This window comes from Coenobita brevimanus, chromosome 4 (genome assembly GCF_032717465.1).
Source record: "Coenobita brevimanus isolate Jiangsu-jjx chromosome 4, ASM3271746v2, whole genome shotgun sequence".
Taxonomy (NCBI): domain Eukaryota; kingdom Metazoa; phylum Arthropoda; class Malacostraca; order Decapoda; family Coenobitidae; genus Coenobita; species Coenobita brevimanus.
In genome coordinates this window covers 37,634,548-37,655,745 of record NC_136957.1, presented here as the reverse complement: position 1 = coordinate 37,655,745, position 21,198 = coordinate 37,634,548, and the positions used below count along the sequence as shown (strand labels likewise).

The 21,198-nt window shown below is 40.6% G+C and overlaps 1 protein-coding gene across 1 annotated transcript in view; it reads left to right on the top strand.

Moving 5' to 3' along the window:
- Positions 1 to 21,198, top strand: part of LOC145395716 (uncharacterized) — a 134,481-nt gene that overhangs the window by 30,493 nt on the left and 82,790 nt on the right. Inside the window, exon 3 of the mRNA XM_080269260.1 lies at positions 14,942 to 15,140. Within this exon, the coding sequence (XP_080125386.1) occupies positions 14,942 to 15,140 (199 nt within the window). The remainder of the gene's footprint in view (positions 1 to 14,941; positions 15,141 to 21,198) is intronic.

The window sequence follows — 21,198 nt, the reverse complement described above, 5'->3', positions numbered from 1 at the left end:
CATGTCCTCGTCATTGTGTGTGGCCGTATGTCAGAATGTATCGGTCATTTGGGAATAACTAACGTAATTATTAAAGTGAAGCCTGTGTGAATAGTCAGGTGGATTTAGAATACATAGATACATACACACATACATACATACATACACATACAGTACATACATAAGGTACATTCAGACATACATACATATATACATACATACATTCACTCATACGTGCAGATTGAGGCTGCATACATAGATGCTGTACATTCATGCCTGTCTACATGTGTGCATCTGGGATTAAGTAATTTAATTATTATTGTGTGGGTTTTTTGAGATGCTGATTTAGAATACATACACACATACATACATACATGCCGGTACATACATACACACATATATACCTACCTGCCTACCTACCTACCTACATACACACATACATACTTAGGGTACATATATTTCTTCAAGCACACACACACACACACACACACACACACACACACACACACACACACACACACACACACACACACACACACACGGAGCCGCCTCGTTTGATGGAAATGGTGGTGGTGGCAATTATGTACGTTGACCTTCTTTCCCTGTTGAGTGACCCGTTAGACCTCTGACCTCTACTATTTCCTTAAGCTGAGCAGAATAGTAGGGTTTTGGAGTGAATAATATGTAGTTGAGTGTGTGGTAGTGGAGATAGGATTCATAGAGACAGTTTTGGACACACACACACACACACACACACACACACACACACACACACACACACACACACACACACACACACGATCTTACCTTCCTCTCCAAACAGTTGACCCGTCTATTCACCCCTTCAATCCGAGTACGTATTGCTTAAATCTAACATCCAGACGTTTTTCTTCAATTTATGAGATTTTAATTACCTGGAGGGGTTAGATACAGCCTTCATTAATCCCTTCACGGCTAGGGGGGTTTGTTTAGAGCTGAAGAAAATCGTCTGGTGACAGCAAGAAATAAATGTAATCGATTATGAAGGTAAACCATCTCACCTCTCTCTCTCTCTCTCTCTCTCTCTCTCGGCTGCGTCTATTCTCGTATTCTACTTGGCCAGACGATTTTATTCCAGTGTGAAAATTAGAGCCTAGGAGTGTTCATACTGGCATCATGAACACTCTGAAGCCTGAGTGTTCATACTATAGTCCTTTCACCTTAACTTGGCTCAAATATTTCGTCCTTTTTGCAGCTTATTTCACGTAGCTCAGTGGCAGAGAAAGACAAACACTGAAGCTGTACATCCATTCCTTAGCACCTCTTCGTGACGAGCGCCGTATGAGGTGTGTGTGAGAGAGAGAGAGAGAGAGAGAGAGAGAGAGAGAGTCAACAAGCAGCGTCGTTTGATGTAATTGTTTGTGGTACCAATTACATATGTTGACCCTCCTTCCCTCTCATGTTGATTCGCCCTTTGGTTCTCTCCCTCCTCCCTCCTACAGTTTCTCTCTCCCTCCTACAATTTCCCTCCTCCCTTTTTCAATTTCCCCTCTCCCTCCTACAATTTCCCTCCCCCTCCTACAATTTCCCTCCTCCCTCCTACAATTTCCCTCCTCCCTCCTACAATTTCCCTCCTCCTTCAATTTCCCCTCTCCCTCCTACAATTTCCCTCCCCCTCCTACAATTTCCCTCCTCCCTCCTTCAATTTCCCCTCTCCCTCCTACAACTTTCCCCTCCTACAATTTCCCTCCCCCTCCTACAATTTCCCTCCCCCTCCTACAATTTCCCTCCCCCTCCTACAATTTCCCTCTCCCTCCTACAATTTCCCTCTCCCTCCTACAATTTCCCTCCCCCTCCTACAATTTCCCTTTCCCTCCTACAATTTCCCTCCCCCTCCTACAATTTCCCTCACCCTCCTACAATTTCCCTCTCCCTCCTACAATTTCCCTCTCCCTCCTACAATTTCCCTCCCCCTCCTACAATTTCCCTCCCCCTCCTACAATTTCCCTCCCCCTCCTACAATTTCCCTCCCCCTCCTACAATTTCCCTCCCCCTCCTACAATTTCCCTCACCCTCCTACAATTTCCCTCTCCCTCCTACAATTTCCCTCTCCCTCCTACAATTTCCCTCCCCCTCCTACAATTTCCCTCTCCCTCCTACAATTTCCCTCTCCCTCCTACAATTTCCCTCCCCCTCCTACAATTTCCCTCACCCTCCTACAATTTCCCTCTCCCTCCTACAATTTCCCTCACCCTCCTACAATTTCCCTCTCCCTCCTACTATTTCCCTCACCCTCCTACAATTTCCCTCTCCCTCCAACAGCTTCCCTCCTCCCTCCTTCAATTTCCCTCTCCTTCAATTTCCCTCCTCCCTCCTTCAATTTCCCTCTCCTACAATTTCCCTCCTCCCTCCTACAATTTCCCTCCTCCCTCCTACAATTTCCCTGCTCCCCTCCTACAATTTCCCTCCTCCCTCCTACAATTTCCCTCCTCCTCTCCTACAATTTCCCTCCTCCCTCCTACAATTTCCCTCTCCCTCCTACAATTTCCCTCCTCCCCTCCAACAATTTCCCTCTCCCTCCTACACTTTTCCTACGATGATCCAAATATTATGGTACTAGTTTGATTAATGTACCGTGTCTGTGGGTACGAAAGATTATGGGAACAACAGTAATTTTTAAGTGACTTGAAATATAATGGATCTTGTTTCTGTAGTAACGAAAAGATTATGGAAACATTACTTTTTTTTTCTTTTTACCCAGTAGCTATTTTTATTCCTCTCACCGTAACAGGTATTTAAAAAAAAATGACCGTAACTTGGCCTAGATTTTCTTCCATGTAGCTCATTGGCACAAAAAAGACAATGCTACGGTTCTGCGTCTTCTCCATAGCACTTTTTCGTGACTAGCATGGCATACTTGTGTTAATCTAGAGTTACAACACAGCATTGGAGACAGAGGTGGAAATTTTAGGCCAAGTCAGAGAGGGAGAGAGAGAAAAGGCATACTATTACTCTGAATAATAATACCTAGACAGTCCATTGCCTGAGGACCAGTAGCCCCCACTAGCCCCAGTCACAGAGATAGGCTATACAAGGTTGTTTGTGACATGTCTTTGAGGATTTTGGAGAAACACTGAAGATTATATTAACGATATGAAAATTCTTAGACTCTTCTTTGCCACAGCTGGGATTAATTTTTGGGATTTTTTTTTGTCAGCATTCTCATTTTCTTTTACTGATTGTGTGTGTGTGTGTGTGTGTGTGTGTGTGTGTTTGTGTGTGTGATTTAGCTCCCTTTTTTTTTTATTCATGCTGTGCCCTTGCCGGTATATAATTTACTTCTATATGCTTCATCATCCACTCACTCGATGTAGTGCTGTCTGCTTCTGCCTTCCCTTTTCATTCATTTTCCGTTCCTCTCCCTTTCTCTTCCTACTCCTTCCTTCATGCCTCATTCTTTTTCTGTGCCTGTCCTCTCTTCCTACCTCTTCTTTCAAGTCTCATTCATTTTCTGTGTCCTCCTCTCTTCGCACGTCTTCCTTCATGCCTCATTCTTTTTCTGTGCCTGCCCTCCTCTCATCCTACCTCTTCCTTCATGTCTCATGTGCTGTCCTTCTGTCTTGCTACTTCTTTCTTCATGCGTCATTCTTTTTGTCTGCCCGTCCTCCTCTCTTCCCTCCTCTTACTTCATGCCTCATGCATATTCTTTGCCTGTCCTCCTCTCTTCCCATTTCATCCTTCATGCTTCAGTCTTTTTCTGTGCCTGTCCTCCTCTCTTCCTGTTCCCCCTGTCCTTTCTGTTACTGTTTATTACTCCTCTTTCCACTTTGTTGATGGGCTTGCACTACTAGACAGACTCGAGCAGCATAAAAACAGCTCATATATATGTGGCCATTCTTGTCTCTTGCTAGGGTTATAATTTTCAGTATAATTCCCTTATAACACTACCTTCACCTTCGTCTTCCTATAATGACCAAACGCCTGTCAGTTATACTCCCTAAGATTACTGAATATTCTTTATTAAATTTGAATATCGTTAATTGATCAAGACAAGCAAGCTCTCTCTCTCTCTCTCTCTCTCTCTCTCTCTCATCATTAATTAATCTCTTCTGAACAAGCAAATATTGGACCAAGGTATCTCTCTCTCTCTCTCTCTCTCTCATCGCTAATTAATCTCTTCTTGGTAAGCAAATATTGTTCTGATTCTCTCTCTCTCTCTCTCTCTCTCTCTCTCTCTCTCTCTCTCTCTCTCTCTCTCTCTCTCTCTCTCTCTCTCTCTCTCTCGTAATATTAACCAGGCAGAGTTTTAATATCAGGGAGGTAAAATGAAAAGAGGCTTAATTTTTCATTCATCTCACAAACTCATATAATTAGCCTTGTAATGGAAGAGATAGAGACTGATGATGAGTGATGAAAGGTTGCAAATTTTGATGATGATGATGATGGTGGTGGTGGTGATGATGATGATGATGATGATGTGTTCCTTGGTAATAATAAAACTATGTGGACTTTTGTGGTAGTAGTAGTAAAAAGAACAGTAGTAGTAGTAGTGGTGGTGGTGGTGGTAGTTGTGGTAGTAATCCCAGGTTCATCAAAATGTGAACCCACTGAACTACAGGCTAGAAGTGACCGTCTTTAGCAGCCCATCATCCTTCTTTTAATTCAGTAGGATGGAATGAGAATTGAAAGCTGCTTGTACTTATAACCAGTAAGCTCCACCGCCCAGTCGCGTCGGTGCAACCACGTGAAGGCGTCTCTCCCCAGCACCTCTCATAGTGTGAATATATTTATGATGACCCACAACTTAAAACTTGCATCTGGAAAAGGAAGACAAGCCTCGTACGTGTGACTGTTGTGTGCGTTATTATGTTCATTGGATGTGATCAGGTAGCATCTCACTTGACAGCAGTTGGTGTTGATAGAGAGGCCAGACATATTCTTTGCCACGCACTTCAGAAATTATCATCAGAAAATAAGTCTTTGTCTAAACATAAGCAAACGACTGCAAGAGTAAGGTGACGATTCATGAATGATAGTAACCCGTGATGAAATAAAGTGAAATTAAGTGAAGGAGACTCTGGAAATGCTTGTGATGGTACGTATATATCTTTGTGCAACTGTAGACGAGGGGGGGGGGGAAGCGCGCATAGAAAATGGTGGTAAGAGTGGCTGAAGGAAGAAAAGTGCGTAGTGCTATGAAGGGAGTGTCTACAAGAGATTCATAAACGGGAGTGATAGTAAGGAAATCTCAGAGAAAGACTCTTTAAAACTTATATATTCCGATGGTGGTATATTCCTTGCTGACAGTGTTGTGTGGCATTTGAGTAGGGCGATGTCTGACGGTGGAGGAAGATCAAAGTAAATTAATGAATGCTGAAAGAGATGGTAACCAGGATATAATAAAGCAAGTGGTAGAGGTACAGAATAGGTGAAATTATGCAAAGGAAGTAGAAGGCACAGTAGAATGTGAATGTAAGGAGTATAGTGGTGGTTCGTAAGAGAGACTGTAACCCGCGGTGTATAAATGCAAGTAGAGAAGCATTAGAATCCGTGAAAGTACGTAGAGGAATTGGAAAGTAGGAGGCTAGGGTAGAGACGAGTAAAATGATGACTTAATGGGTGATAATGATTCGCTGTGAAAAGGAAGTATATGGAGGTGACTGGAATTGACTGGAGTGTGTTGAGGAAGTGAAAAGTTGAAAAGAAGGTGAATCTAGATAGGAGTAAAATATAAAGATGTCGTACTGAAGGGGTTGTAGGTAAGATTGTATGGAAGGCCTAGAAGATACCGTAGTTTAAGATGGTAAATAAGTGCTTGAGGAAGGGGTGTGAATACCTAGGAAGCCAAGATGTTGAGGAGAATGGCCGGAGGGGTTGTTACTGAGAAGGGACAGAAATGCTTGGAGTTTCTTTTATTGAGGACACCACTCACAAGATGCGGCGTCAAGCAGTAGATAGATAGATAGACAGATGGATGGAAATAGCTAGATAGAGACAGTATTATACATAGTATTATAAACAGTAAGATGGTAATGTAAGTTAACAGATACAGTAAATTCAGACAGACAGACAGATAGATAAATACATAGATAGATAGATAGACATTGATGAGTATAAATAGTAATACAGATAAACAGTGTACAAACAGACAGAAATAGACAGTCAGATAGACAGGTCTGTGTATAATATTATGGTGTAATGAGAGGCTTGGGAATTTAGTAATTACAACGCAATTAAGGTAATTCAGGAAATGAATGTGCTGTGTGTGTGTGTGTGTGTGTGTGTGTGTGTGTGTGTGTGTGTGTGTGTGAGAGAGAGAGAGAGAGAGAGAGGAAAAAAAATTGTCTTCCTACCACCTGCCAATTTGATTCACCTTTACTGATACCTGAAGAAGTTAATGAAGACTATAATTTTTCTTCGTTCAGGTTTCTTATATTTTCGTGCAATTTTAACCCAAATGGATTTTTTCTTATTTCTTCGATCACACTTCATATCCTTTCGTTCATTTTGTATTTTATCGTTCAGTATTTTTTTTTCACAGTACTTCGTTCACTTTCCACGTTTAATCGCTCTTTTGTGTGTTTGTGTGTGTGTGTGTGTGTGTGTGTGTGTGTGTGTGTGTGTGTCATCTTCGTTCACCTTTCAGTCTGTAGTTCCAGTTCTGTAATTCTTCACTCATTTTCCACAATTTATTATTCAGTTTCTGCATTCCTTCGCCTGCTTTTTGCCCACGTGATTTCGTTCAGTTTTCTTATTTTTCGTGTACCTTCACACCGTTTAGTTCACCTTCCACTTCCTCGTTTCAGTATTATTATTATTATTATTATTACTATTATTATTATTATTATCGAGTTTGCATTGAGATTCCCACATTTTCCACAGTATTCGTTAATTTTCCCCTTCTTTCGTCCAGTTTTCAGATCCTTTACCAACATTTTTCCACATTTATTCGTTCACCATGCTCATTTTTTTTTTTTTTCATATTCAATGACTCACTTTCATTCGCTCACTCTCCATATTCCGTCCATTTTCTCATAGTTCTTTGGTCGCTTTTCATACGTCTTCGGTTTCTTATTTTCTGGTCACTTTCCCACAACCTTTCGTTCGTGTTCTGGCCCCTAATTCATTCTATTTTTCACAGTACTTCAGATAACTTCCCTCATTATTTCGCTCACTTTACCGCCCCTCGTTAAAGATTTCCATATGTCTCCGCTCATTTTGTAATTTTTTCACCTTCTTTTTCCCACATTAATTCGTTCACTTTCCGTCCCTCTCTCGAGTTTTCTGTATTTCTTCATTCAGTGTCACATTCTTCTCAATTTCCGTTTTCCATCGTTTACTTTGCATAATCCTTCACTTATTTCAACATGATTTCGTTCACTTTTCAGCCCAGTCGTTCCAGTGTTCTATATTATTTCGATCACGTAGAGGACACATTTCATACTTTGCATAATGGTTCGATCAGTTTCCATTTTTCAATAGTCCTTCCTTCGTTGATCAGTCGCCATAATTCTTCGTTCATTTTTCTCGTTTCGTTCACTTTTCATATCTTTTCGTTCACCTTCAGGCCCTTATTTTTCAACTTCCCATAATTCTTCCTTCTTTTCCACTTAATTTCCACATTTTCCACAGTATAAATTAATTCCTTTCTCTTTCGTCCACTTCTCAAATTTCTTCGCCTTTTTCACATGCATTCATTCACTTTACACTTCATTCTTTTTTTTTTTATTATTTTTTACATATATATTTTTCACTTATTTGCCTCATATCGTTCACGTTTCAATATTATTCGTCCATTTTTCTAAATCGCACTTTTTCACATCCCATGCTCATTTTTCAGTTCATGAATTCGGTTGTCATATTTCTTCGTTCACGCCCCAGCCCACAGATTCAGCTTTCCATATATCTTCAGGAATTTTCATATTTCCTTTTCACAAATTTTCGTTCAGTTGTAATTTTTCTAATTTTCCGTTTTCCATAATTCTTCGATCTCTATTGTTCCCTTTTCACATATTGGGGGCCATTTTTCCATATTTTTTCGTTCATCTTCCGTAATCCTTCGTCCACGTTTCACATCCAGTCGTTCATCTCTCACCCTCTCGTACGTAAAGTTTTCAATAATTTTTCGCTCGGTTTCCTTAGTCTTTTTTTTTTTTTTTTTTTTTAGGTTTCTTGTTCCATCGTTTATTTTTTCTTCTTTCGGACACCTTTCCTTAATCCTTAAGCCACATTTTTCCCACATTTCTTCGTTCATTTTCCATTCAGTGTCCCTATTTTTCTGTTCATTTTCTACTTCTTCTTCCTCTTCCTTTCTTCTTCGTTTTTTATATTTCCGTTTTTCACTTTCCTTCACCCACTTTTTCCCACATTCCTTCGTTCAGCTTCTATTCCCTACTATTTTTTTTTTTTTTTAAGTCACCCACTTTCTGGCTCATACTTTTTTTTTTTTTTTTTTAACTCTTCGATCGCTTCCTACTTTCCTTCGCCGATTTTACCCTCTATATATCCAGTCTTCCATAACTCTTCGATCACTTGCCACATTTCTTCACTGATTTTCCACCTTTTAGGGTCTTCTCATCATTTTGCTCACCTCCCACATTCTATCGCTGATTTTCCGCGCTCATTCAGTTTCCGCATCCTTTCGCTCACCTTCCTACATTCCTTCGCTTATTTTCCACATTCTTTCGTTAGGTTTTTGCACCCATTCGCTCACCATCCAACAGTATTTCGCGCTTTCCACATTCTTTCGGACACTTCACATTCTTTCGCCTACCATCCTATAATGTTTTGCTGTTTTTCCACATTCTTTTGTTCAGTTTTAGCATCCTTTCGTTCACATCCCAATATTTCTTTGCTTATTTTCCATTCTTTCGTTCAGTTTCGCATCCTTTCACAATCCAACAATATTTCGAGTCTATTCCACACTCTTTCCGTCGCTTTTCTCACCTTTTCGCCCACCTTCCATGCCGTGGTTCCAGTTTTCCAGGGGCTGCGGTGGTGGGAGGAAGGCGGCTCAGACGGTGCCTCTAATTGCGTCCGGCCCGACTGTTGGCCTGGAAGATTGAGGCTCCTTAAGAGGCTCCTGATGTTTCCAGGTCAAGGGTGGATCTATTGATGGGGGTCATGCTCTCTCTCTCTCTCTCTCTCTCTCTCTCTCTTCACACGCATATATACGTGTGTGTGTGTATATATATATATACTGTATAATACAAATATACAGGTGCATAGGTCATGTAGTAAGAATAAGGGATAACTGATAGAATAAGAGGTGACTAACCGGACTCCAAGAGATTGTAAGTGTAACAGAAAAAGACCAGTCAACAGGAGGTGGAGAGATGAGAAAGAGAAGCTTGCTGTTAAAGCCTGGCAGATATTGGCTGTCAAGGAATTCGTTGTCTGTCCCATTTGTGTCCCCAAATCTCGAACTCTTCAGCAGCATCTTCAGTTTAGAAATAGCCAAAAGTTGCAGGGAGCCAATGCAGGAGAGTAGGGAGCCTGCCAGACCTGTGTGATCCTGTGTTTGGCTAAAAATCCTGGATGAGATACCTCCAGATTTCTGCTTGTGGAAAGCCTGCCGGAACGCTTGTTAGTCTCCACTTACGTTCGGCCATTTTTGATGCGATTGTACCAGTCCATAATCTGCGTAATACCCATATCTTCATCGCCAAAAGTCTGCCTAATCATCATCTGTTTTTTTTCAGATTGCGTGTCACCAAGTTTTTGATAAAATTTCATGCAGTAACGCCAATTGATTCACTTGGTCATCGCTGCACAAAACGAAAGTGCGACGAGCAAGAAGAACGCATCCTCAAACACATGGCCCGATTATCAGCAGCGACTGGGCTCGGCGGCTGCACTGAACATATTGGAGCATGCGCACAACGATTCAAGGTCACGCTTCACCGATTCACATTCCATTGCTCCTACTGGTTTACGAGAAAAGAAAATATGATCGGGCACTTACCAGTCAGACCTCGTGTGTGTGTGTGTGTGTGTGCTGGAGAGAGGTCTTTGGCCTCTTTTGGGCTTCTCCAAACCCAAGAACGACAGCAAATACGGAGGGGGGAAAAAAGCACACACACACGCTTGCTTTTTTGAGAAACTTAAGCCCGGATTTGCCGTGACACTTTTCGTAGCTCCTTGACCCATGGATCACTACTATTGAAAGCTTTAAATCGTCGTATCATCCACCTATAGAGGTCGCTTTTTTTTTTTTCTTTAATGATGGGGAAAGGGCAAAGAAGACTCCAAAGGGTCCGTAACAACTTGTTGTCTTGCAACCTGTTGATATTTGTTTTCGTTTTTGTGTGATGCTCCTCAGTAAATTCGATTCACAGATGGACAGGGAGACGTTCAGACGCGAGCTTAGGAGTATACAGTAGAATTAGATATATCAAATTTCTGGAACTAAGGAGCACGTCTTTCTGTTAATATGACAGCGTTACCTGTTTAGGGGTAAAGATTTCTCTCTCTCTCTCTCTCTCGCTCTCTCTCTCTCTCGTTTTTACAGCCCCATGAACATCACATGCAATACACCTGACTGGAGTTGCCCCGATTTTTACCTTAAAGTGTTCAGTCGTATTTGCATATAGATTGATTCTCTCCTATTGCCCATTTGCCGAGGCGCTGGATTGCCCTGTGTATTATCGGTCTGACATTTGTTTATGGATTTTGAATGGTATTGGAGTTTGTTGAAATTTCCATAGCATTTTCTTAATACTGCAGTTTAGTCCACTGTTTTTTCTGTCGGCTTCGGATGGGGGGATTGGTGGGTGGGGGGAGAGCCTTCCTGGTTTGCTATCCTTGTCTTTGACTCATGGAATACATACCTTAGTCATAACCTGCTATATAACAGATGACCTTTAAAGGACCCATAGTTTTGTTTCTGTCTTGTTTCCTCTGTACTTTTATACCCTGTCATATCTATGTTCTGTATTCATCTCCTCTCCTCACACCTTCCCTGCCAACCATGTCATCTTACACTCGACACCTTACACTCTGATCACCCTGCACCCCCACCACCCCCACACAACCCTTTCTTACCCTGCCACCCCACACCCCACACCTTCCTCACCTCACAGCCTCCCTTCTCTTCCTCTCATTCCAGAATCCCCACATCACCTCACTGTCTGATTTTACACACCCTTCCTTTTCATTCTTCCACCTCACATCCCCACATTACCCCATCTCACCTCATACCCTCCCTTCCCACCCTGTCACTTCACATCCTAACATCACACCTTTACATCGCATATCTCTCCCACACTCCACATCCTAACCTCACCTCTCACCCTCATTTCACTTCATTTCCCCCATCCCTACTCGCAGTCAAGCTTATCCTGATTCATAATTCAGGTAGCAGAGGAAAATTGTTAGCACCTCTCCTTTAGCGATTTATTTTGCATATTACATTTTAACATTCTCTTCTGTGTTATCTGTATCATTTTTAAAGGACTTTAATTTGTATTGCTCAGAACAAATCGCTATAGAAGGGGTGTTGAGGAACCTCCAAATCCACTTAGAAATCAACCCTACACCCTAACCTCACACACCCCTCCCTCACACCACCATCCCTCACTTCATATGCTCTTATTCTCGTCTGTTAAGGAAGCACCCTAACACCTCTTCCTAAGCGATTTATTTTACTTATTATACATTACTACTCTCATATGTGTTGCTTGAGTCACTCTAATATCGCCTTACCCTGTTCAGTAAGGTACAAAATGATCTTAACTAGCCATAACCAATAATAAATCGCTGAGGAATAGGTGCTAGGGAGATTCCACCTTATAGCCACACAGACCGGCCACCGCAACACCCTGATTCACGGGATTTTTTGACCGGGTGTACAGTCGCCGTAAAAAATTGGGGACATGATTGAATATTTTTAGGGTCCGAAATTGTCACTGGGATTTTATTTTGCGTCACTCTGTTGTGTTGGATTATTTTCTCTCTCTCTCTCTCTCTCTCTCTCTCTCTCTCTCTCTCACTTGCCATTGATTTCCTATAGTCTTGAGGCATTGCAATTCAGCGTGTTTATTTCGCATTATTTCCGCGAGAGAGAGAGAGAGAGAGAGGACTGAATAGGGAATGATTGTAAGCCATTGACCTAATCTGACCTAATGGGATTTGTGAGGATTTGACTGATTGCGGCCAAGTGATCTATCTGTCTATCCATCTATCTATCTGTCGGTCTAACTCATATGTCTACCTGTCTTCCTATCTATCTGGTATTTATCTATCTAATTGTCTCGTTCGAATATGTGTATCTAAAGCATTTGTCTGTCTGTTTATGTTTCTCTATAAATGTAAGTTTGTCGATTTGTCTCTTTATCTTCTACGTTTCCGTCACATTTTTTACCCCTGAGCCTCAAGACGATTTGTGTGTGTGTGTGTGTGTGTGTGTGTGTGTGTGTGTGTGTGTGTGTGAGTAGTCCTCCCATGCCACACACCTTCCCATATCACCTCTAGGGCACCAGTACCCACCGTACGAATTCACGATGATTTTATGATCTATGTTTTAAGCGAAATCCACCGACCTGCTCCCTGCCCCAGCCGTCGTTTCGGACACCAGGCGTCTCTAGCCACTTGGACACCGCCTCCTGCGTGTACCTGAAGGGGTTAACGTAGATTCCATTAACCACGTCAGTACGATGACATCTATTCTGAATTCTATAACCCCATATTCTATCTGTTACATTTTTCTTATGTTCTTTGTTTTTCCTTTTTTCTTCTCGTTTTCCTTTTTTCTCTTTCTCTTTTCCTGGTCTTTTTTCTTTTTCTTTCTTTTTTCTTTCTTTTTCTGTTTCTTTTTCCTCTTTTTTCTTTTTCTGTTGGGACACTTTTTTATAACCGGGCAGTGGAGTCGCTTGGTTATATCGGTGCCACTTCGTGCAGGCGTCCCTCTCCAGCACCAGTGAAGGAGCTAAGCACTTCAGTTCGAGGACGTGTCTTCTGTTTTATTCGTGGTACCTCCAGACGATTTTATTCAGCTTTTGGTGGAAGTTCTTTGGTGAAGGAGTAAATGAAGGTTTATTTCTATATTATCCCCCTCGATTATTTTTTTCCAGAGCTGAATAAATTGCTGCAGAAATAAATAAATACATAAATACATACGTAAATATATACATACATACATACATACATACATACATACAAATACATAACATACATACATACGTACACTCATACATTCATACATACTACATACAGGACATACATACTTGAGTCCTTGGGTTGTGTTAATGCTTTTAGTGAGAAATATGTTTACCTTTCTTGTCTTTGAGTCAATAAAGGGGAGTAATAATGGAGGCTGATTGATGATGATGATGGTGATGATGATTGATGTGGAAGGCAGATATAAGATTACTAATATTTCTGGTGGTGGAGTGTATATGATTGATGATGATGATGATAATGGTAAATGCTGCAAAACACAATCATAAATAATTCTGTCTTCTGAGGGAATGCGATAATGCTGCTGCTGCTGATGTTGGTGATGATGATGATGATGATGATGAGGAGGAGGATGATGATGATGGTGATGATGATGATCATGATGATGATCATGAGGAGGAGGACGACGACGAGGAGAATAATGATGATGATGATGATGACTTGTGTGAAAGACAAACATATAATCTTTAATTATTCATAGCATTGGGGTAGGTGAATAATAATAATAATAATAATAATAAGAATAATAATAATAATATGGATATACACAGAATAATTTATATATATTCTTGAATCTACCATGCGTATCAGAGCATGTGGGTGCTATTGTCTCAGTAATTAACTCTACTTAATATGTTTGTGCAAAATGCCAAGCCTATTGTAATTAACACTTCAGTCCACTGACCTGTTTTCATATTCCTACTGCCACCAGACGATTTATTCAGCTTGGAACACAGCTCTAGTAATGAAAGGGGTTAATGAAGGCTGTATCTAACCCCTCCAGTTCAAGAAATTCTCCCCATTGCTGAATAAAATCGTCTGGTGGTAGCAGTAGTGGAATACAGAATACATCATCAGAGTGAAGTGGTTAAGGCTGTAAGTCCCTGGCTTCTTCTTATTTCTTCTCCCCCCCCCCCGCCATTTAGCGTGGCTTGTTAAACTTCACACACATAGTAATAATAATAATAATAATAATAATAATAACAATAATAATGGTAGTAGTAGTAGTAGTAATTGGTCATTCGTGTCTCAGAAGCACCATTGCCTCCAAAGGAATTCACTATCGATTGAAGCACGTTTGCGGCTTTACAAATACAAAAATTGTAACATTAGTCATATACAATACAAACTTCACCTGCATAAGCTGCAATTACCTGCTAATGTCCCAGCCTATTAATTTTTAGTGTACTAGGGCCATCCATCTGAGTATGTGCTCCCTGCCCATTGTATCACATTTTGTTGAAGCTGCGTCTTGGTAACTGGGTCACCTTTGTTTGTGCAGCTGTAAACTCACAATGGTGCTGGAGAGGGGTGCCTATTTATACAGACATCCCTCAGCTACTTCCCTCTTCCCCATAAGGTCACACCCGGTATATAGGAGCGTTTGACCATCAGCAAATAGACCGAATCTAGTTACTACTGTGTTTGTTATTATTTTTGGTACGCCATTATGCCATCTGTGACGCATGCTTAGCTGAGGAATGATCAAAATGTCTGGGAAAACTTGCCCTATTTAAGACACTGTTGAGAATTGTACAGTATATCTTTTAGTGGCGGGAATAGTTGACTGGGTATCGTTACAGGTGGCAATAACATTTACACCTGGGCCAGGATGAATTAAAAAGAGAATTGTTCTTGATATTGTAGACTCATTCCACCTCAACATTATATTTTTTCTGTACATGTTTTAGTAAAAGGGATTACATTAATACGTGAAAATCGTATTTATTGAAAAGATACAACAATTTTGGCCCAACTTAGACCCTCTTTCGTGTATGTTTCAGTCTCCCCTTTTTTTTTCTTGCAGACCAAAGAGTGGCAGAAGTGGCGGGGAGAGGATCAGGGTCGGGGCGGGTGTGGGCTCGGGCGTGGGCGTACAGGGAACACCTCCGGACCCACTGGACGCCGGGCTCACACTGCCGTCATGGTGGGGGACGCCATGCTTATATATGGGGGCTACCAGGACCTCAGGGGCTCTACGGCAGAATTATGGAGCTTCAATACAAGTGAGTACCCCCTTCAGAATTTGCGTTTTCTTTCTGTTGTTCAGTTCTGACGTTCGATATAAATATTTCCCTTTTTTCTGATGTTCAATTTAAATATTATCCTTTTCTTTCTGATGTTCAATTTAAATGTTTTCCTTTTTTTTTGATGTTCAGTTTAAATATTTTCCTGTTCTTTCATGTTCAGTTTAAATGTTATCTTTTTCTTTCTGACGTCTTCCTTTGACTTCGTGGGATTTTTTTTTTTCTTATGCCCCGTTTAAATATTTTCTTTCTCTTGCCTCCATTTGACTTTGTGGTAAATATTTCTTGTGCTGAATAATAATAGTTTTCTTGTTTGCGTCAAAAGTTGAAATGGGAACCTAGATTTAAAAGTCGATGGTTGTGTCGTAGTCTCGGGGGATCTTTGTTGGCTGCTATCCTTGTCAGTTACGCTTAGGTGTTGGCTGGGGAGATGGTGATGAAGCTAACATGGCCCTCTGAATCTCTCTCTCTCTCTCTCTCTCTCTCTCTCTCTCTCTCTCTCTCTCTCTGTCATCACCCTATCATTGTGTGGGATAAGCACGTCGGAGAGATGATGATGATGATGATGATTATTATTATTATATGGAAGTTAGTGAAATTTCAGTCATGTTTTATTGTATATCGTTATTGTAAAGGATGAAAAGAAGGAAGTAAAGAAATAAACCACAGCGTCTGGTAGAGGGAAGGGAAGACATTACAGAAATAAAGGAAACGACAAGTGAAATGGGACTCAGGCAAAGGACATGCTAACGAGTGGAAGAAAAGAGGAGGAGGAAGAGAGAAGGAAGGTGGAGGAAGACAGGAGGAGGACGAGATAAGGAAGGAGAAGGAAGAGAGGAGGAGGAGGAAGAGGAAAAGAGAAGAGAGGAGAGGAGGAGAAAAAGAGAAGAGAGGAGAGGAGGAGGAGGAGGAGGAGGAATGTTTTTGTTCGTTTCAACAGTTCTGATATTGTGGAGAGAATTGGTTATTACTGGGATGTCTGAGAGAGAGAGAGAGAGAGAGAGAGAGAGAGAGAATGGCACCTGTTTCAAATAGGTATATAGTAGAATTTTGGGATGGAATGATAATTGGGATGATGATGATGATGATGATGATGCAAGTAGTAGTAATCATCATCATCGTCATTATCATCGTGGTAACAAGAATGATAATAATGGTGATAATTATGATGATGATAATGATAATGATGATGATGAACAGTGAAAATTAGTAGCCTTGTAGTGAGAAAGTTAGCTTGAAAGTTAGGTGTGATTTTCTCTTTGATGCTTCGATTCGCTCGCAAAATGGAAGTTTTTAATTGGACCTGAGAGAGAGAGAGAGTTTGTGTGTGTGTGTGTGTGTGTGTGTGTGTGTGTGTGTGTGTGTGTCTTAGTATAAATAACGTTCAGAAACAGTATTACATTACATACAGGAATTTATTTTTTATAGTTTACTCAATATTACATAAAAACAGTGTTAAAATTCCACAAATTGCCCAGCCTTTCACGTATATCAGAGTTAAACGGTTTATTTGGGTTAATGGTTAAGGTTTTTCCCAAATTCCTTAAAACTGACACCTAATATTACACCGTCCAAAAAGTAAAAGCCAAAAGCAATAGTTTGGTGTGTAAAAAAAAAAAAAGAAAAAGAGAAGGAAAGAAAAAGGAAAAGGAGGGCGGACTCGAAAGTAGTTTGTTTACATAATTTGCGCGCCAAAAGTTACGAGTGGGTTCGACGGATAAACTCTTTTGCCGCTTAGATTTTAAATATTGTGTAGTGTTACCAGGAATTAACCCCTTCAGTACAAATGGTTAATCCTAAGCTGAATAAAATCACTTGACGTATAAAGAACACTATAATTCGTGTGTTTTAACGAGACGGATATTTTATCGTCCCTTTGCAGCTGATTTCCTGTAGATCATTGGTAGAAAAAGACTACTACGGCTCATTATCCATTTCGCTTCTTCGTGACTAGCATTTCTAGGGTTAATGTCTTTCTTTTGCAGCTCAACATTCAAGATGGAAAGAGAGCAAATTTACGCCTAGGTAAGGTGAACAGATGATAATAAAATACTGTTTCGTTTCTCAGTGTTACTATACCTTTTTTATTTTAACTTTGCCAAAAATTACCATCTCTCCTCTTTCAATGCTGAGCTGTAAAGATTAACTGTGAAATACGGAGAGTCACGAAGAAGTGCTGTGGAAAGGGATGTAGAACTGTAGAATGTATTTCTGTCACCGTGCTACGTGAAGTAAGTCGCAGAGACGAAAATTTAGGCTGACAGTGAAAGGAGAATACTTCGATAACGTGATTCCTGTATACTTTCACGCCCTCTACTTCAACGATATACTCACAGCTGAATAAAATCGTCTGATATAGGCCTGAAAATACAATACCCCAGTGATCCCAAAGCAGAGATAGGATTGAAGATTTTTTTTATAGTATTTATGAAAGTTGTGTGTGTGTGTGTGTGTGTGTGTGTGTGTGTGTGTGTGTGTGTGTGTGTGTGTGTGTTTTGCCTCGATGAAGCATTTATTCGGTACGTTCTTGCCGCCACCAGACGATTTTGTTTCATCGCAAGACACGTCTGTAGTGAAGGGGTTAGCGCACATCTGCCTTCTCTATACTTCCATTTTTTTTTTATTGAGGCGAAGATGCACTTGACTGGTTGATGATGACTGGCTGAATGCAACATGTCCAGAAAATATTTACTAACCCAAATTTCCCCCTCAGATATTTGTTGTCAGTTAATAATGCTGGATTATGAAGTAATGTTGCAATCAGCCAATAATCACCAACCTGTCAAGTGCATCTTCACCTCGATAAAAAAAAAAAAGGAAGTATAGTTCACAGTGTCACTCGCAAGGTAAAATGAAATAAAAAATATAGTCTGGACCTAAGAATAAAGCAACATTTAGAAGAGAATGCCTGATGGTCTCCACGCAGGTGCATTACAGTGTCATACTCCTGCGCAAATTGCCAAGATAATTAACATACAATAACATAGCATCCCCATAATTGTGTTTATGTGTGGTTTGATCTTTAACCCCATAAAACCCTTGAGAAGTTCTAAAATAAAAAAAGGATACGTTTAGGAGTATTTGCCTCAGGAACAGTTGTATATAATTTAAGGTGAGGAGAAACGAAGGAGTGGCAACAGATTGAAAAGTGAAATTAAGAGGAGGAAGACGGAAAAAAAGACAGCAAATGCAGTAGGTCTCCATTCGCCATATTGTGGAGATCCTAACATTAACTCACAGGAATCATGGGGTTAACATTCCAATTGCTAAGACATATTTCTCTTAGCAAAAAAAAAAAAAAGAAAGAAAGATTAACTCAAAAATTAGGTCCAAAACAGTGAAAAGTTTATTAGATTTTTAAAACAGTGATATGGTGAATGGATTTTAAAGGCAGTGAATGGGTTAGTGGATTTATTTTATGGCGACAGGTAGGATTTCTTTCAGTAATACAGAATCTTTTGGAAATAACCTCAAAATAATCCATAAGTGTGGCTATGGCTGGGAAAAGAATGTGGGACTTTTGGTAACGCTGGGAATTGGTGGTTTTGTGTTCTTTGTTTTGTCCAGTTTTTTTTCGTTTTGTATCGCTGCCTCCTCCTCCTCCTCCTCCTCCTCCTCCTCCTCCTCCTCCTCTACCCCACTTTCATTCTAGTTTGTCTGACCTCGTTAACTTCCGAATCTGAGAGAGAGAGAGAGAGAGAGAATTTGCATGGAAAAGAAGTACGGAATTTGGGATTGAGGGGGAGTCGAGAAAGTCATACTCTAAATTCAGGAGAGTACGAATTGGAGAGAGAGAGAGAGAGAGAGAGAGAGAGAAAACGACTCCTTCAACTCACTAGCAGTTTTTTCCCGACATAAATCAGCTTTTAAAAGTTTGCCTCACCTTTTTGCTCTTGAGACAACTTTGGTGAGGAAATGAGTCTCTCTCTCTCTCTGTCTTTCTTTCTTTCTCTCTCTCTCTCTCTCTCTCTCTCTCTCTCTCTCTCTCTCTCATGACAAGCAGAGCATTATTAGAGAGAAGTGCAGCTTTAAAGAGCGTAAACAGAGTGCACCAGCTTGAAAACGATCTCTCTCTCTCTCTCTCTCTCTCTCACCTCTCCAGTGTCATTAACCCCTTTCCAGCATTCAGAAACTTAATTACGAAAGGCAGACCACCATTTTATTTATTTATTTTTTTGTAATCTTTTTCCCACATGAATAAAATCGTCCGGAGCTAGAGACAAAAATTCATCTGCTACTCCATTGCGTCTCTTTCACACTTTGTACATATTTTCCTTCCGGACGCATTAATATCTAGAGAAATATATATGGACAGAGGGACCTACCAAGCCTCTCTCTCCTTGGGAATATTTGCCAGCTGAGGAAAAGGAAGAGGCAGAGTAGATGAAATGTTAAATGAAGTTCTGTCATTATTTTCCTCATCATATCGAGGAGAGGATCATCTAAGGGCAGAGAAACCTACCAAGCCTCTCTCTTCTTAGAAATATTTGTCAGTAGAGGAAAGCGAGAAGGAGAGTAGGTGAAATGTGTGGCGAAATGTTGTCTTTTTCCTCTCAGACGCATAAAATAAGCGAGAAATATATACGGGCAGAGAAACGTACCAAGACTCTCTCACCTTTGGAATATTGGCCAGCAGAGGAAAATCAGAAGCAGAATAGGTGAATAATAGGTGAAAAGTTAGACGATTTTTTCCCATGATGCATAAATAGTAGAATAATATTAAGGCAGAGAAACCAACCAAACCTCTCTCACCCTAAAAATATTTGCCGACAGAGGAAAGCCAGAAGCAGAATAGGTAAAATGCCCGGCGAAATTTTGCCCCCGAGTGAACCAAAAATAAAACGGAAAAAAAAGTGATAATAATCCTACATAATAGTTTTTTTTTTTTTCCACATCTGCTTCTAGAATTTCCCCTACGCTTAATTAAATCGTCTGGCCGTAGTGGGACCTATAGTCGTCTCACTCTAACTTGGCTCAGATTTTCGTCCTTTTGCAGCTTATTTTACATAGCTCAGTGGCAGGATAAAACAGTGTAATGGTCCTACATCCTCTCCATTAGCACTTCTTCGTGACTTGCATCATAGTCGAGTGTTAATCTGTTGTCACAGCTTAGCGTTCAAGATGGAGAGATGGTAATTTTAGGCCAGGTTAGAGTGAAAGGAGTATAAATAAGAATCCTAACTTAAGAAGTTTTGTGCATAGTTGATGGAAAAATGTAATACTGACTTCTCCAGTGGACGTAATTGGTTTGTGGAGAGAGAGAGAAGAGAGAGAGAGAGAGAGAGAGAGAGAGAGAGAGAGACTATGTATGAGGAATGAGGTTATGTAAGGGAGAGAGAGGGGGGGGGAGAAATGTTGTTATGTAACTGAGAGGTTGTTTAAGAAATGAGGTTAGATGAGAGAGAGAGAGAGAGACTATGTATAAGAAATGAGCTTATGTAAGAGAAAGGGGGAGGAAGAGAAATGTTGTTGTGTAACTGAGATGTTTAAGAAATGAGGTTACCTAATGGAGAGAGAGAGAGAGAGAATTTCCATAACTAAAGGAAACTGGAGGAAAATAAAACTTTAGTTATCATTAGACCCTTCACTCGTATCAGCTCTTTTCAAGAATAATATCGCATCATCCTTGGGTGATCCTGAACTTTTCCACCTAGTAGGGTTCAATATGGATCGACACTTTGAGTTATATTGTTCACACACACACACACACACACACACACACACACACACACACAGACGGGCGTTAATAGTAATTTCCTCCTACATTGTTCACATCCCGGTAAAAGAAAATAATAATGTTTTTTCCCCAGCCTTTCACTTCCTAGTCCCGCCCCGACCCAGAAAAAAGAAAAAAAAAAACAGTAATTGGCCTCACTAACACTGCCAGATGTCGCCCGAGCGGAATAATGAAGGTAATTTAAGTGTATCATTTGCCCTCTTTCAGTTCCTTTAAAGTGTCGTGTACTCGTGGCCTTTGAAGGATCCCTGTGACCTCGTTTCAGAGCGATTCGTGTTGTGTTTCACCTCGATATTGTTT